The sequence below is a fragment of the Ambystoma mexicanum genome, chromosome 2q, assembly GCF_040938575.1.
Source record: "Ambystoma mexicanum isolate Mex_15411 chromosome 2q, UKY_AmexF1_1, whole genome shotgun sequence".
Classification (NCBI taxonomy): Eukaryota; Metazoa; Chordata; class Amphibia; order Caudata; family Ambystomatidae; genus Ambystoma; species Ambystoma mexicanum.
Window position 1 is genome coordinate 218,380,556 of NC_090924.1, and position 15,581 is coordinate 218,396,136.

At 47.0% G+C, this 15,581-nt stretch overlaps 1 protein-coding gene across 3 annotated transcripts in view; it reads left to right on the top strand.

Annotated features, from left to right (window-relative positions):
* VPS35L (VPS35 endosomal protein sorting factor like) overlaps positions 1 to 15,581 on the top strand; it is a 1,734,364-nt gene that overhangs the window by 1,079,056 nt on the left and 639,727 nt on the right. For all 3 annotated transcript variants that reach the window (XM_069647157.1, XM_069647156.1, XM_069647158.1), the window contains exon 21: positions 12,712 to 12,797. In XM_069647157.1, coding sequence (XP_069503258.1) covers positions 12,712 to 12,797 — 86 coding nt within the window. The remainder of the gene's footprint in view (positions 1 to 12,711; positions 12,798 to 15,581) is intronic.

The following is a 15,581-nucleotide window of genomic DNA, read 5'->3' on the forward strand; positions in this document are numbered from 1 at the left end:
GCAGATACCTCTGCTCTCCAAAGAGGGATACCTGGAAAGGATATCTGTCAGGCCGCAACATGGTCCTCCATACACGTTTGCAAAACACTACTGCCTGGACACAATATCCACAAATGAGTCTAGTTTCAGCAGGGCTGTCCTCCGGTAAGTGATGATATAATCGCCATAGTATTCGCTCTTTCCCTGCTCGGTTACGGTTTTATTGCTTTGGGAGTCTATCTAAGATGAGGAATCTGTGGGAGGACACAATCCATTAGAAGAACAAATTATTCAGGCCTGGTAATGGTCTTTCTACTGGATGTTTCTCCCACTGATTCCTCATCGCCCTCCTAGCTTACCCCATGATTAAGGAGCTCCGTAATCAATTATCCAATGGCTCTCCTTTTAACGCTTAAACAGTTACTTTTGTTTCTAATCCCCAACGTGGCTGTGCAAGGGGACGCGATGACAACTGAGATCATGGGGAGCCGAGCGTGCTAATTATACCAGCATCGATGTCATATCCGGTCACAAAGACAACGACTCGATGACCATCGATGACAGTGTACACAATGCCCCCTTCTGGGGAAATGTTTTCCAAGAGCTGCAAAGCAGGAGAAAAAATATCTAAAATGAGGAATCCGTGGGAGGACCATCCAGTAGAAATAATATTACAGGGGTAAGTAATGTGTTTTTCTCTTCAGTGCTGGTAGGATTTTGCTGGCAGGAGTCTTCTCACTGAAGGCTTTGGTGCACTGTCCTGCTGCAGGTGATCAAACAGAGTGTTTGAATCTCATTGTTTTCTGCAGTAATAACAAAAAGACCGGCCATGGATTTACAGGATCCTCGTTAGTGTGAGAAACCTGAAGGTGTCCCACCCGCTAGTCCCCTGGGATCTGTCATCCAGGTGGCCAGGACACGGCCATCGCTTTTGGATTCAGTTCCTGGGGGGGGGCCAGTTCGGGAGGATCACCTGGATGATTGGTCTTCGGGGAGTTGAAGTGGGACACCGAAGGGCGAGATGCATATCCCCTTGCCTGTAACACCTTTTCTCCAGCCTACCAGGTAGGATACCTAGAAGCTAAACCCTCCGCCCCCTTTCCTGACACAAACACTTTCTCACAGACAGTTCACTGTGAGCAACAACGGACTAACACCAGAACCGTATACCTGACATGTCCCAACACCATGGTCAGGCAAGGTCAGGCAATTATTGATCATTGCACCCACCTGACCCCCGTAACACTTCCCCACACAGATAAAAGGCTGAGCACCAAAGCACACGCTGAGCGAGGAAAAGCACACGAGGAAACAGTAGTTCGAAGAGGTCAGTTTAACACAAGAAGAAAGGCAGCGAGACCAGAGAGGGTTTCAAGGAGGGAAGTGCCCTTGACCTCTTGAAACCGTTAATTTCACTAACCTTGGAAAGTGAGAAGCCTAAGACCGGGAACTAAAGCTGAACAGACCTACACTGTGCATCGAAGGTATCCAGGGCTCTCCCGTGTTGATAACCCAGGCAGGGAGGAGCGATTGCTGCCATTGTACTGTCCTTAGCTCCTACAACGAAGCCACACCAGTAAAAACAGCACAGCCAGTGAGTCCGAGCGACTGATACAAAACCAGCTTGTGTTTGAACCAAGGTTGCAAGCAGCAACATTGTATGAAGAAATCCACAAAACACAGTGTGTGAAGCGCATGTGATGAGCGGCATGAACGATTGGAAACCAAGGGAGTGAATGAACTTTGAAAGGCCAAGTAAGATACCGTGTACAGAGTGGGCCAGCACCACGTGGGTGCTCATTTAAAGGTCTATGTTAGGTATCCAACTGAATGGCAAATATATTGTAAAAAGGAACTTTGTATCAAAGTGGTCCTGCAACGAGTCAAGCTAAACCCTGTGTACGTTCAGAAGTCTTCGATAAGTATAAAGTGAACTGCAATTGGTCAGAGCCAGGCTGAGGGAGACTAATTGAATACAAAGAAGGATCTGTGCCCGGCTAAGGGGGATCCTGGGTGAACCGTGAGTTACCTGAGAAAGTTTTCTCAACGTTAAAATACAGGGATATGAGCCCGGAATAGGGGGGATTCACAGTAACGGAAAAGGGATTTGAGCCTGGCAGAGGGGGTCCAGGGTGAGACACCCAAATAAAAAAATTGTAAAATCTAAATCAAGAGACTTTGATGAGAAAAGAGATTTGGACACAGAAGGTCATGGTGCTGAAAATAGAACTGTATCCTTGTGTCGAAGAAGCCAGAGTTTGCACTTGACTTGAGTGAATCGCCTTGCCCCGTGATGAAAACGTGGGGAAGGGAGGCCAACGGCCAAAACATCCCGATTTATCATTTTGTGAACACTTCTTTCATTTTCATGAACAGTACCCCAAACTATTTGTAAATTAGCGGTAAGGATTGGCAATAGTTTTTTCTAGGATAGGCCCTTTTATTTTGACAAGACTCCACTAGGACTGCATTATTATTTTTTTATGGTCGTAGCTTGCTCCCATCTTCAGATTTAGGTTTAGATAGGCGTTTATCGCCCCTTTGTGAAAGTTCAGTAAACACCCTTGAACTGTGGTCACTTGTGTCAGTCTTACTGTTGATACCATGCGTTCCTTACAGTAGGGATTTGAGTTTGAAATGCAGAAGCCATGAAGTTATAACATGTGTCTGCCCTAATGAGAGCATACATTAGAAGTATTGAATAGTGATTATACTCTCCACTACCCAGCATTCCCACACACATTCCTTTGTACCCAAAGGCAGGTGGTTAGTTGCACACAAAAAAATAGATAAAAGAGGAGCTACAGGGAGCACATGAGTTAGAGGCTGAAAGGGCATCAGAAGAGGTAAGGAAAGGCAGGTGGTATTTAAAACCGAGTAACAGTGGTTTATGTATGCCTTAGTGCATGCAAACTACTTTGTTGTAAAGTCATAGATCCAAAAAAACCTTACCATATCTGTTTGCAGCATGGGGTTTACATGCTGAGAAACACAGCTGAATGCAGGCAGCCTCAGAGAGGGACAGAGGAATAAATCTAGAATGCAAGATTGTGAATAGGCCAAATATAGGTTTGGTCAAACCCGCCGGGTCTAAATCAGTCCACTCAGGTGCAGACCCTCGGTTTGAGTTTACCATCTGAACTCAGCCCCCACTCAATCCACACTACAAGATGCAGACTCTCGGTAAAAAGCACAATCAGGAGGAGGAGAGAACAGATTATAAAATAACAAACCCCAATTGTTGTGCATAGGTTGCAGGAACAAGAGGCTTGTTTGGTGAAGGCTGCAGACTGGTGAGCCAGAAGGAGAGCTGGACAGACTTTGGTAGAGACAGGCACAATATGAAATGACTGGAGAGAGCCAGAGACAGCTGGAGATGTGAAAGCTGGAAAGATGAGGAAGGGGCATCCATTGAATACAAGCAGATGGGGGAAGAAGTGGTGAAACCTGAGTGGAAGGGGGTGGTGCAGCCTACCATATAAAGGAAGTGGTGGCTGCGAGAATATCCGCACATGGTCGAGGTGGCAGCGAGAAGAGTATCACCGTGTTGGTAGAAAGTGGGTGGCAGTAAGAAGGGTATCAGAGTGTGGTGATAGGGAAGTGGTGGAGGTGGCGGAGGCGCCAAGGAAAAACAATAAGGGTTGTATAGTGGAAGCGGTAGCAAGAAGAAGGGAGCAAGTAGGCAGAGACAAAGTGGTGGTTAGACAGGCAGTGTCAAGTGTAAGCGTGAAACTGGCTGTGAAACAATGAAGGGCAAGGGGTAGAAGATAGGACATGAAGGAGAGAAAGAGGAGCATCCTCTGGCCAAGGGGTTTTGGAGCACTAAGTATGGAGGAAGAATATTGCAGTGGAGAAGAAAGTGAGCTAGAAGAGCTGTGCATAAATGCTGACGAGACCTGGAGGAGAAAAAAGAGGGATATTTTTTTTAAACAATCAAAAACATACAGACTTTGTGAATAATTACAATGATACATCATGTTATACATCTGTTCAAAGCTACCTACTATCCCCCTCTCCGCCCTCCCCGCAGCCTATTCAACTTTCAATATCTACCAATGGTGTACAAAGCATCTTGAAACCTCCCTTCTCTCTATTTACGGATTGTGATGGTGCATGCTCGTGAGTCAGGGTATTCTCATGTGCAGGTATGTAAATTCTTGTAACATGTGTCTCCAGGCCACCAAATCAATATTTTGCTCCTCTTGGCCTCTACAAGAAGCTTCTTGCCACACTGCATTTTCTGCCAATGACCATTTCCGGAGGTCCCTCAACCACCTCTCAACCGTTGGGCCTTTCTTTGCCTTCTACCCCATTGCTTTCTTACGCTTCACCAAGATATATGCCAGGTCTCTCAATTTACTTACATGGCTGGTGTGCTTTGGTCTCTGAAAGATTCCTAGAAAGAACACCTTGGGGGTAACCCAATCTGGCAACAAGCCTACCCTGGTTAAAGCCTGGGCAACTCCCTCCCAATATCGGCGTATTTCCGTGCAGGCCCAAAGCATGTGTATCAGGTCTGCATTGATCAGGCCACATTTCGGGCAGGCTTGTTCCCTTGCAAGACTACATTTTGCAATTTTCTGCGGGGTTAAATATGCTCTGTGAGTAACATATAATTGAATCAGCTGCAGTTTTGCATTTCTGGACACTTTCTTGTGATGCCCCATAGTCCTGTTCCAAGCCTCGTCCGACAGCTGCTCCTGCAAATCTGTCTCCCAGCTCTGCCTAATTTGTAGAAGAGTATCTTCGGGCCTCGACGTCAGTACCTCATATAATCGTGATACTGTATGTCCACCTTTGGAAATGCTGTAGTGTTTCTATCGTCACATCTTCTACCAATATTCTCCCCGGTCCTGGCAACTTCGTTTTTATACTATGAAGAAGTGAGGCGTTGGTTATGTGTGCTGCCCTTCCCGTACTCCAGACTCCGAAGCGACCTCGTTAAAAGTAATCGGTCATCCTTCTCTCAAGGTATCGCCTAGTGTCGCCACCCCCTTAGGATCCCAGTACTTCCTAATATTTAGCCTAAGTTGCCCGTATTCGCTTTTCAGTATCACCAATGGGATCTGAGGTGAGTAGGGCGATTCTTTGCCCAGTAAGTGGCAGGCCCTTTGCCACATCATTTTGCCTAGCCTCAGCAACAAAGGGGGATTGGAGTCACCTGGTGTCATGGTCCACACCATCTCTTTCAAGAAGAATGGGCCGCATGCTGGTTGTAATAACTCATTGTGTTGGGTCTGCTCGTCTGATAGCCAGTATGTGGTAAACTGTAGTTGGCACGCCACAAAATACCCAGCGAAATCTGGCACTTTTATCCCTCCCTGTTCGTATGGCCTTTAATTTCGCCAGCAACATTCTACATCTTGAGTAATGCCAAAGGAAGCTCCGGCAGGTGGCGTTCGTTCAATGTCCTAAAGAAGGCTTTGGGTATGTTATATGGAACATTCGTAAAAAGTAATGCAGCAGCCTCGAAAGCACCACCATTTTCAGCAGCGCAGCCCTGCCCATCAGTGAAAGCGGCAGCTTGGCCCAGAATTTCATGGAATTCTTTATTTTGTTTATCGCCCTCGATGTGTTCTGCACCTGTTCTACTTTAGGGTCAGGAAAGATGTCTACCCCCAAGTATCTAAATGTGTCAATTTCCCATTTGATCGGTAACTCTGGTATCGCACTCTGGGGTCTACTCCTATATCCTACAAGGGGAATAAACATGACTTCTGTGCATTTATCGTAATCCCAGACAGGTCCGCATAGCACTCAACCACTTCTAATATGTATTCTAAGTTAATCTCTGGTTGTTGTAGGTAAAGAAGCATATCATCCGCGTATAAGGAGACCAAATGTGTACTACCCCGTATTCTGAGGCCTGCCCCGTGATATTCTTTCTGTAAATATATCGCTAGTGGCTCTAAGGCTAGTATAAGGACATCCCTCTCTCGTCCCTTTGCTTAACTTCCATTGTTCCGATATCGTGGCGCCTGTTTTGGCTATCGCTACTGGGTTACTGTACAGTAACTCAACCCATTTAATATATGTGAGGCCCATGCCGTACCCTTTTAACGCTGCTAGTAGCCAGGGTCATCTGACTGAGTCAAACGTTTTGACCACGTCCTGCGAGGCTACTGCCATAAAATGGGTGCTGTCTTTGGTCTGGTTGACGACATGGTGCAATTGTCTCAGATTACAAATGATATTCCTATTTGGGACATAACCTGACTTATCTGGGTGTTTACGTTTATGAATCTCAGGTTTCAACCTATTAGCCATCAGAGCTGTCAGTATTTCCCCAGAATGAGTAGGGAAAGTGGTCTGTAATAGCCGCATTTGGTATTGGGTTCGTTGGGCTTCAGTAAGGGGATTATAATTGACTCTCTCAATGTCAGCGGCAGAATGCCTTTATCTAATGACTCATTTAGCATAGCCAACAACGAACGAGTAATCTCTGCCACAAAATCTTTGTAGAACTCACTTGGCAGTCTGTCCGCCCCTGGAGCCTTACCTGACGGCAACCCTCTTATAGTGTGCTCCAGTTCTTCTTTAGTTATGGGGGCTTCCAGCCTGTTGACTGCTTCTGCGCCTAGCTTTGGAAGGTCTATCGGCGCCAAAGCTTCCTCTATCTCTGACTCTTGAACATCTGACGTCTCGTCGTATAATTACTTATAAGAATTATAGAAACAGTCGTTTATGTCCTGTTGTGTCTCACAGGTCTCTCCATTCCTAGCTGTGATTGACTGACTCCGCTCAGTTTCACTTTTGTATAACCAGGCTAGCAAGCGTCCCGGTTTATCTGCTTCGGCGTGCTGCCGTTGCACATATTTTCTGAAACTCAACCTTACTAATCTATCCCAGTGTGCTAAACATTTATGCCGTAGGGCAATAGCCGCTTGGGCGCTCTCGCTGGATGGGTCATTCTGACCGTTTATAGCTTCTAATTCAGTTTCCGCCTTGCTTAAGTCTTCTCTATTGCGGCCTGAACCCCATTCGCTTAGGCGATTGCGGTCCCTCTGATCACCACCTTAAAGGCTTCCCATAACGTTCCCGCTGACGCAACACTTCCTGTGTTAAACTTAAAATAATCCTGCACCCCTTCCCTTAGCTGTTCCCGGGGTGCTTTGTCCCTCAGAGACTCACTCCTAAATCTCCATGTCGGGTTTCGTGCTCCGGGGGGGGGAGGCTCGCCATGTGACCACCAGCGGGGAAGATCTGACAGTACCTGAGCGTTATATTTCGCCCTATCGAATTCACCCAGGGTTTCCTCTCCTGTAAAAATATAATCTAATCTCGTGTGTAGGGTTTGGGGAGCGGTATAATGCGAGTATTCGCGGGCCTGCAGTGTAGCGTCCGCCATATATCTGAGAATCTAAATGCTTGCAATACTGTGCACAGGGCTTTGGCGGAGGGGCCAGGGTGTGTGAATGTGTCATCCGACCTGTCTAGTGTAAGGTTAAGCGTGCAATTAAAGTCCTCTCCCCATTTCAATGTGCCATCTCTGTATGGACTTATTAGCAGGTATAATGTGTGAAAATAAGGTGCAGTGTTTTGGTTTGGTGCATATGCGTTTATAATCCAAAATTCTCTGTGCTTGAATCGGCCCCGCAATACAAGCATCCTTCCCTGTTTATCCTGGAACGTATGAAGCACTTTCAGAGGCACCGTCGGTGCCACCCAAATTATTACGCCCCTCGCATAAGCCTAATATGGCGAACCCAGCATCATGCCTCTGCACTAGAGTCGTCTGTCTCTCTTTTGTGAGGTGCTTTTTTTGCAAGAGTGCGATGTCAATTCTCTGACTCCTTAGTTATGTCATAACCCGATTACGTTTAATGTAACTGTTGAGGCCTCTAACATTCCAGGTTGCTATTTTAAGTTCCCCCATCGGGAAAATTCTGACATGCAGCATCAGTCTCTCAAACAAGTTCAGCATATTACATGTGGTCCCATAAGCTAACTCCCCATTAACTTCCCCAACTCCCTCACCCTCCCAACAATAGCCCGGCTTAGTTTCTTTTAATCGGGCCTCCCCACTTCTCGCCTCCGACTCAGGATCGTGTCCTGGTGCATAAGGCACGGTGGCCGGATACGTAACTGCTAGTATCCGTGCAGTCAGATGCAAACTTGGGTGTAGGAGGTTCCTATGTAGTGTGATCTGAAGTAAGCAGCACATTGTTGGCTCCGGAATTTAGCAGCATTTTTCCTGAGGTTCTTGATATCAAGCCTCTGCATTCCTGTAATTGTTATGGTCTTCTGCATGTGGTTACTCATGACTACTTGGATCGGCTTCTTCTCCTGTTTACAAATTCTGCATATCCATCCATTTATGTGCGTCCTCAGGATTATCGCACAAGATTGTGCAGCCCTTATGAATCACTTTTAGTTTAGCTGGGTACAACAGCATGTATTTCTGATTAGCCATCCGCAGTCCGCCCCTGACCGCTATGTAACTCATTCGCTGCTTCTGAACCTGCAAGATATAGTCCGGATATGCTGTTATCGTAGCCGACGCTCCTTAGATCGTCCCACCTTTGCAAAAGTGCTCAAGGATTTTTTCCCTATCACGGTAGTTCAAAATCTGGGCTATTATTGGCATCGGCGGGGCTCCTGGCAGTTGTTTCCTCATCAGTGACCTGTGCACCCTTTCAACCGTGAAGCCTTGACTGAGGGCCCCTGGACCAATTTCTTGCTACATCAGGGATTCTATGTACTCCGTCGGGTTTGCTCCTCCTTCTTCTTCCGGGAGCCTGATAATGCGTACGTTATTGCATCTGGCCCTGCCCTCTGCATCTTCAGCTCTGTCCTCCAAATTACGCACTTGTTGGCCCAGTACCCTGACTTCTTCCGTGATGTCTTTGAGGCCACTTGTATTCTCCATCACTGACTTTTCAAGCGTTCCTGTACGCTCAGCGAGTGCCCTTGCATCTTGTCTGAGCAAGTTCACGCCAATGCTGTTGGCGTCTTATTTTGAGACTCCTTCAAAGATGCAATGGCCGCAAGAATCTGTTGATCTCCTTCCACAAGCCTCTGCTCCCCTTTGAGGTGTTGAAGTTGCTTGGGGAGGACTCTCCGCTGAGAGCGCAGTCTTGGTGCATGCCTCCAGGGTGAGTTGTTTTCTTTTGCTCTTTGGGTTTTTGGATGCCATGACTTATCACCGCCTTGTGTCTCCGCTCTCGTGATAATGTTTATATAACCCAGGTGTATCACCTTCGCTGCTTGCCAATCTCTCAGTGCAGTCAAGTTGTGTTGTGCCTTCACCGCTTACTTCCTTGAGTACTTTGGCGTACCTGCCAGGTGCTGCTTGACCCGCATGTCGGGCTCCCCCGAAGTCCAATTCACTGTGTTGTTGTTAGTAGCAGGGCAGCAGCACTATGCCGGAAACCTACTGGTAAATGCCAGAAGCACCAATTAGCTTCTTTGTTGTGAGCCCACCTCTTTAGGACTGCACTTCTCGGTTCACGTATTCCAACCTGGGACAGCTTGGTTTATTCGGAGAAGCAGTACAACATAGGCTTTTTGTTTTGGCCCACTCGGACTACCTATGTGACACAAGGTGCTTAGGAGATTCTAGCACATGGCCTCCGGGTGCTGCCCGCTATGCTCCAGAATTCTGTATTCCACGCTGGCCGAGCAATAACGGTGTCCTGCTCTTGTGTCTTATCCTTGTTTGGAAGCACAGTGGTTTTCGTGGTCCACCCAGCTGCTCAACCTACTCACAGGGCCCCCATCCTCATGTCAGCCGGGGTGTTCCCTCCCTCTGGTCCACCCAATCTCAGCAGCAGCGTTATGTTACCTCTGTTCCACACCAGTAAATCAGTTGTGCTTTTATTGTGTCGCGCTCACGCGGCGCAGGTAGGATTCGCACTGCTGGATGCACCCTCCTTTATTCCGGCTCAGTGAACATGCTTGTTTGTTCTTACCGTGAACATAGTCTGGTGTGCAATGCCTGATGCTCCGGCAAGCGCTCTCCTTCCTCCTCCGGGTTGCTTCAGCTACCAGTCAGGGTACTAAGTTCAACTCAGTCTATCAGATCCACAGCAGCATAGGTCCTGTCAGCAGCACTCTGTAAACCTTCTGGTTTCCTTGACTCCGATTGTGCCAGGGCCTTAATTACTTCATGCATGTTTTGTTTTCACCGGTCTATGCTCTGCGCACTGTGCACCATACAACTTCTTTTGTCTTGGCTCCCCTTTCTTCCCAGCTCTCTCCTCTCTCCTCCCGGACAAAGGCCATGCTGCTGATGGTTTTCCTGTGTGCTGCAATTTCACCCTTCTCTCTTCTTTCACAGCCTCTCATGTCTGTTGTGCTTATTGCACAGTTGCTCCTTTGTCACGGCCTATTCACACTGTTGTGCGTGCCTTATGACCTTCTTTAAAGTTGTTGATGCAATATCTTGTCCACACAATTCCGGCAGCAGGGGTTGTGCTAACCGTGCCTGACTCAGTCACTATCCTAAATCTTGTCTGTGGCTCAGCCATATCGTGCATCCAGTCAGCTGGTTGCCCACCAGGGCGGCCTCCACACGTCTGCCTCCTCACTGCTTGATCCGCTTCAGCAGCTCTTTACTTCATGCTGCCTGCACCTGGACCGCTGTTAGGCTACTGCTGTTCTGCTTGTATTTGGAGCCCCGATCCCGCTTACTGCTGTGCCTCAGATCGGCCGGATGGCAGACACGATAGTCCACTCTTGCTCGTTCTGTTTATTGTTCACTTCATTTGCAAGCAATCGCGCACCTTCCCTGCATTCGCTGCACAGCGATCCTTGAGTACGTCCTCGTAACAGGCTAGTTGTTGTCTGCTGCTCGGGTGCAGTTGCCCATACGCTCGCCAGCGTTCCTCGATCGCTCTCCCCGGATCATGCTGCCACTGCATGCCCGCTCCTCTCAGGTGGCTCTCGAATGTCTTGCTGTGCTAGGCGTGCCGAAGCCCGATCCAACAGTGGCGATTCAGCTTCTCTCCCTCCAAGCTTTTATCCACCGGCTCTTGCATCCGTTGGGGCTTTGTCTGGCTTCGGGCCATCAGTGCTCCGTGCTTTCCCTTTGTTCTATGCTGCCATCTTGGTTCTCTTTTGTTCGAGTTGCAACTCGGACTTCAAATAGCCAAAGTTCCTTGAATAGAGCAGCTCAAAGTTCTCAAACGATGCACAGCTGTGCTCGCAAAGTACCTCCACTGAGTACTGCAATTTTCAATTTGTAGGCTTGCAAAAACCTCATAGTCGGTATAAAAGCGTGTAAGGATCTCAGGAGCTCCAGGAGACATGTCCTATTGCATGACTGTGTAGCCACACCCCAAAAGAGAGGGATTTATAACTGAAAGACTGGGCCTTCATTGAGTGAGGTGATGACCTTGGGAAGTGGCTGTTCGGATAGAGCAGGGAGGTTCCACAGGACCAAGTGTGACCTTGGGTAGTCCCAGGGGGGTAGAAGGAGCTTGCGGGAGGCAGGGTGTGGCGCAAAGGAGCTTAGTCTTAGCTCAGAGAGGCACCGGGAGGGAACAAGGGATCCTTCTGCCTTCCTTCTGGCTGACCTACACTGCCATCTTAAAGGGGGACTGGAGAACAGTTCAGGTCATCACAGATTTGGTTAGTCCTGGGGTACGGGACTCTGAAAAGAATAAGGAAATGATTCAGTTCACCCTTAACCCTGCAGCACCAAAGGGGGTGGCACAACCCCTCTATACATTTTTGGATTAACACTTATGGACTGGAATTGTTGATAAAGAGGCTTCAAGGACTAACCACTCAGGTTGAGCATGGAAAGACTGCAAGGGGACAAGTCATTGGAAGAAGGGCAACCTGTTTTGTTCATTTTCTGTTAATAAAATGAAATAAAAGCATTGAAGTTGGAGAGTTAGCACTTGGTGTGCTTCTTGGTCTTCATAGTCTGTATGTTGCATCCCCTACAAGCGGTGAACCCTGGGGTTGTCTTGTAGGCCTTTTTTGGATTTCGACTGGCATGCTGTTCTGATGTGAATTGAAACAAATGCCAACATTTTGTGCAAGATATGAACAATGTGAGCACTGTTTTACTATATTTGGTAGAACTGCATCATTTGGAAGTGTATATCCATTATTTAAAATTGTTTTGATACATTTTTGCCTCCTATTTTGTATTAGCTACCTCTCATTAGTGATAGTGTAATTTTGTGCTGTGAAATAGCAATTTCTCCAGCTTTTGGGTATCCTTTGAAGGGCAAAAACATCTTGCCCAAACTGGTCAGAAGCACCACCCACATGCATGATGTTGCTTTGGCAGAACATATAGGGGCCTCCTGCCTTTAGCTGAGGAAACACTCCTATTTTGGCTTCTGTTGTCACTTTGTTGGTGCCTTAGATTTTCTGCACTCATTGAAACCAAATGATTTTCTGGTAATTGATACTTATTCACATGCTACATGCTTCTGGAGTGCTCAGTACAGTAGAAGCACAGGACTACGCTAAGAGGAATTCATGTATTAATGATACTTACAATTTCGAAGTATCAAATAAACTAAGAACATGCACACAATTTAAAATGTACTCTGAATATGTGGAAATTAGAATACACACAAATTGCATTTAATACCTACCTTCAAGTCACTAAAGAATTGTTTAGTCCCTTTTCGTTAATATGCACTTTAATTATTATGTAATTGGTGACAACAATGAATTGCTTGTTTTCCACTACCCTGTTAGAAATCTACGGGAAATGTACATTGTTTGTGTAGAAATGCATTTCCTGATATGATGCATGTCTTATTTTAGGAGAAATTTTTACCGTTCTTGGACATGTTCCAAAAGGAGAGTGTGAGAGTAGAAGTTTGCAAGTGCATCATGGATGCTTTTATTAAGTAAGTATAATGTATTGTAATTAAGTGAAGTGATAAATGGGATATCCAACTGTTCCAGTGTATGACTGCACTGATATATTTGATGTTCTTTGTAACATAGTCTTCTAAATCATTGTACACGATGAGATGTAACTGCATATCCACATAATCGTTCGATATTGCTAAGTTTCAGATATTGCTAAGTTTCAGTACTGCTAGTTGAAGTGTAACAATATTGGTCTGATGGTAGAAAACCCTGGTTTTTCACATCTTTAGTATTAATTAGAAATACAAATGTTTCCAGTTTCATAGGCTAATCATTCTTCTCCTATTAATTTAGCATTATAATGCATGATACGGTTGAGGCTGTATCCGAACACTAGAGTTTTTGTGTAAGCCCTGCTTGCCTACCACACTGACAGACGCCAAGGCATCAGTCAAGGCATCATAGGTTGTATAACCAGATTCAAGAAACAAAACTCACCTATCACATTGATGAACACCCTCTTGCTAACAGTGATAACCTGGACTCGTGCGAGGCCTTAAAGCATGCCCATCCATAATAGGAATTTGGAGTAGAGGGGGAGACGGAAGTGCTACTTCCCTCCCCACTTTGCAACCTCCCTTAGAGTAATATTCCTTGGCAAACAATTCCTTCAATGGATTGCATTCTCCTGCACATTCCTCATCAGATATACATCCATTCCAGCGTCAACGGCTCAAAAACCTTTTCAACAAAGGGTGCAGTACAACTCGACAATCGACTCTGCTTGACTTGACCGTGCCACTTGGTAACTACGCCCCCCTGTTCTTAATTCCTTTTTTCCATGTGCTCAGCATGCTGCTATTCGAAAAGTTCTCATGAGAGAAAATTTAAATTCGACAAATTGTCTAAATTTCGATCAACTTTTGTCAGTATGTCAGCCCCTAAGGTGTCCGAGTTCAAGTTTTGCCAACCCGCATGGCATGCGTGGTGGTGGTGTCTGGGAAAAGATCACAATGTTGTGGAGTGCGGCTCGCGTCAACAAATGAATCCTAAATCCCTTAGGTGAACACTATCGGCTAAATTAGCGCACTGTGTGGCCTCTGTTGAAGTCTCCAGCTCGTTCGACCCTCAGGTCATCAGGACAAGAGACCGAGGTGCCCACAGCCAAAAAGGAGGATAGTCATAGAAAAGCAAAGAAACGTTCACACTCCCGAAGCCATTCACCCTCCTCCCATAAGAAAAAGATACGCCATTGATGCAAGCATGACTCCGATTCATCGGACGATGGCAGTAAGGTCTGCCCGAATCCGGGAGCTTCGTAGCAATGGTGGGAGTTATTCAAGGAGGAAATGCTCCAAATGTTTAAGACAGCTTCAGCCGGTACAACTCTGGTCTCGACGCTGCAGGCTCCTACAGCACCAGTTACGCCGGGAGGTTCCGACGCCAAGGTAGCCAAGTCTGGTCCTACACCCTCATGCATGACCAGGCTGACTGGCAAACTGGCCCTAGCACCGAAGGGCCCCGAGTTACCAGCATCATTATGCTTAGTTGGAACGATGCCGTTGGCGCTGACAGTCGACTGTTTCTTTATCCCTGATTCTCGATCAATGTTTTTTGACGCAATGCGGTTGATTTTCCATGATGAAGGGGGCCAAGTGCCTTTTGGCTTAGAGCCTTTGGATGGGGTGTCTGGAGGAGGCGATTATTTCACCGACCAAGCCAATTTGCTTGCTCTGGCTAAAGGACTGCATGACGCAAGTGGGTTAGACATGTCTCTTGACCTAGTCTTACAGCAGGCTCCTCCTTATGGACACCCTAATGCACAGTACCGAAGGACTGTGTTGAGGGTGGTTGAGGCCTTGGGTCTGGATGCTCCGGCAAAGCCTCTGTCCGCCTATGACCTCACAGACATTCTTGAATAAGGGTCCACAAAGTGTGAGGGCATTACCTTTTAATGCAGCCATCTCGGACCCCATTACGACATTATGGCTGAGACCTTGCTCCACTCCAGCTGCGGATACAGAGCTTACCAAGAAATATAAGCTGACTAGGCGCGATTTACCCTTTCTGTCTTCCCATCCCACGCCAGACGGCCAAGTGGTACAAGCCGTTACAGTAAGCTACGGATGATCCACGTCCGTCTCCAACTTGCCTACAGATAGGGAGTCCAATGGATACCCTAGCCCAAAAGATCTTTGCCTCTAGCAGCATAGCATTGAAGGCAGTCAATGCATCATTTGTGTTCGCTAAGTACTCCCACGGGCTATAGAGGCTCATAGCGGAAACAGCAGAGAAAATCCCAGCTTGTGAGATGATGGATTGGTTTCTGCGGGGGGTTGATGATGGTAAGGAGGTGATATGCCAAGCACTGCAGTCAGGCCTCGACACTGCAGATTGCGTGGACAATGTGGTGGGCTCATCCACTGTGTTAAGGAGGTCAGCCTACCTTCACAGTTGTGATTTTTGCTGAATGTCCAAGCTAAACTTTTAAACATAGCGTTCGAAAGCGAACACCTGTTCAGCCTGAAGGCCGATGAGTCCTTGGAGAAATACAAGGTCTATACATTGGCTGCCAAGTTGCTGGGCTTAGTTGGGCAGCAACCTGCAAAACAATCTTACGGCTTCTCCTCTAGGTGAAGAGGCTGCAGGCAGTACATTCAGCCAGGGAAATGCAGAGGCATTTCTCGTGTCCCGGTCGTCCGCAGAGCGTCCTCTAAGGGCCAGCAGATGGCGACAGCAGCAGGGGCATTTGTGCCTACTAATCCGCTTTGAGTTCTCCCCACATATTTCCCCGGTTGGAGGGTGTGAGAAACCTGAGG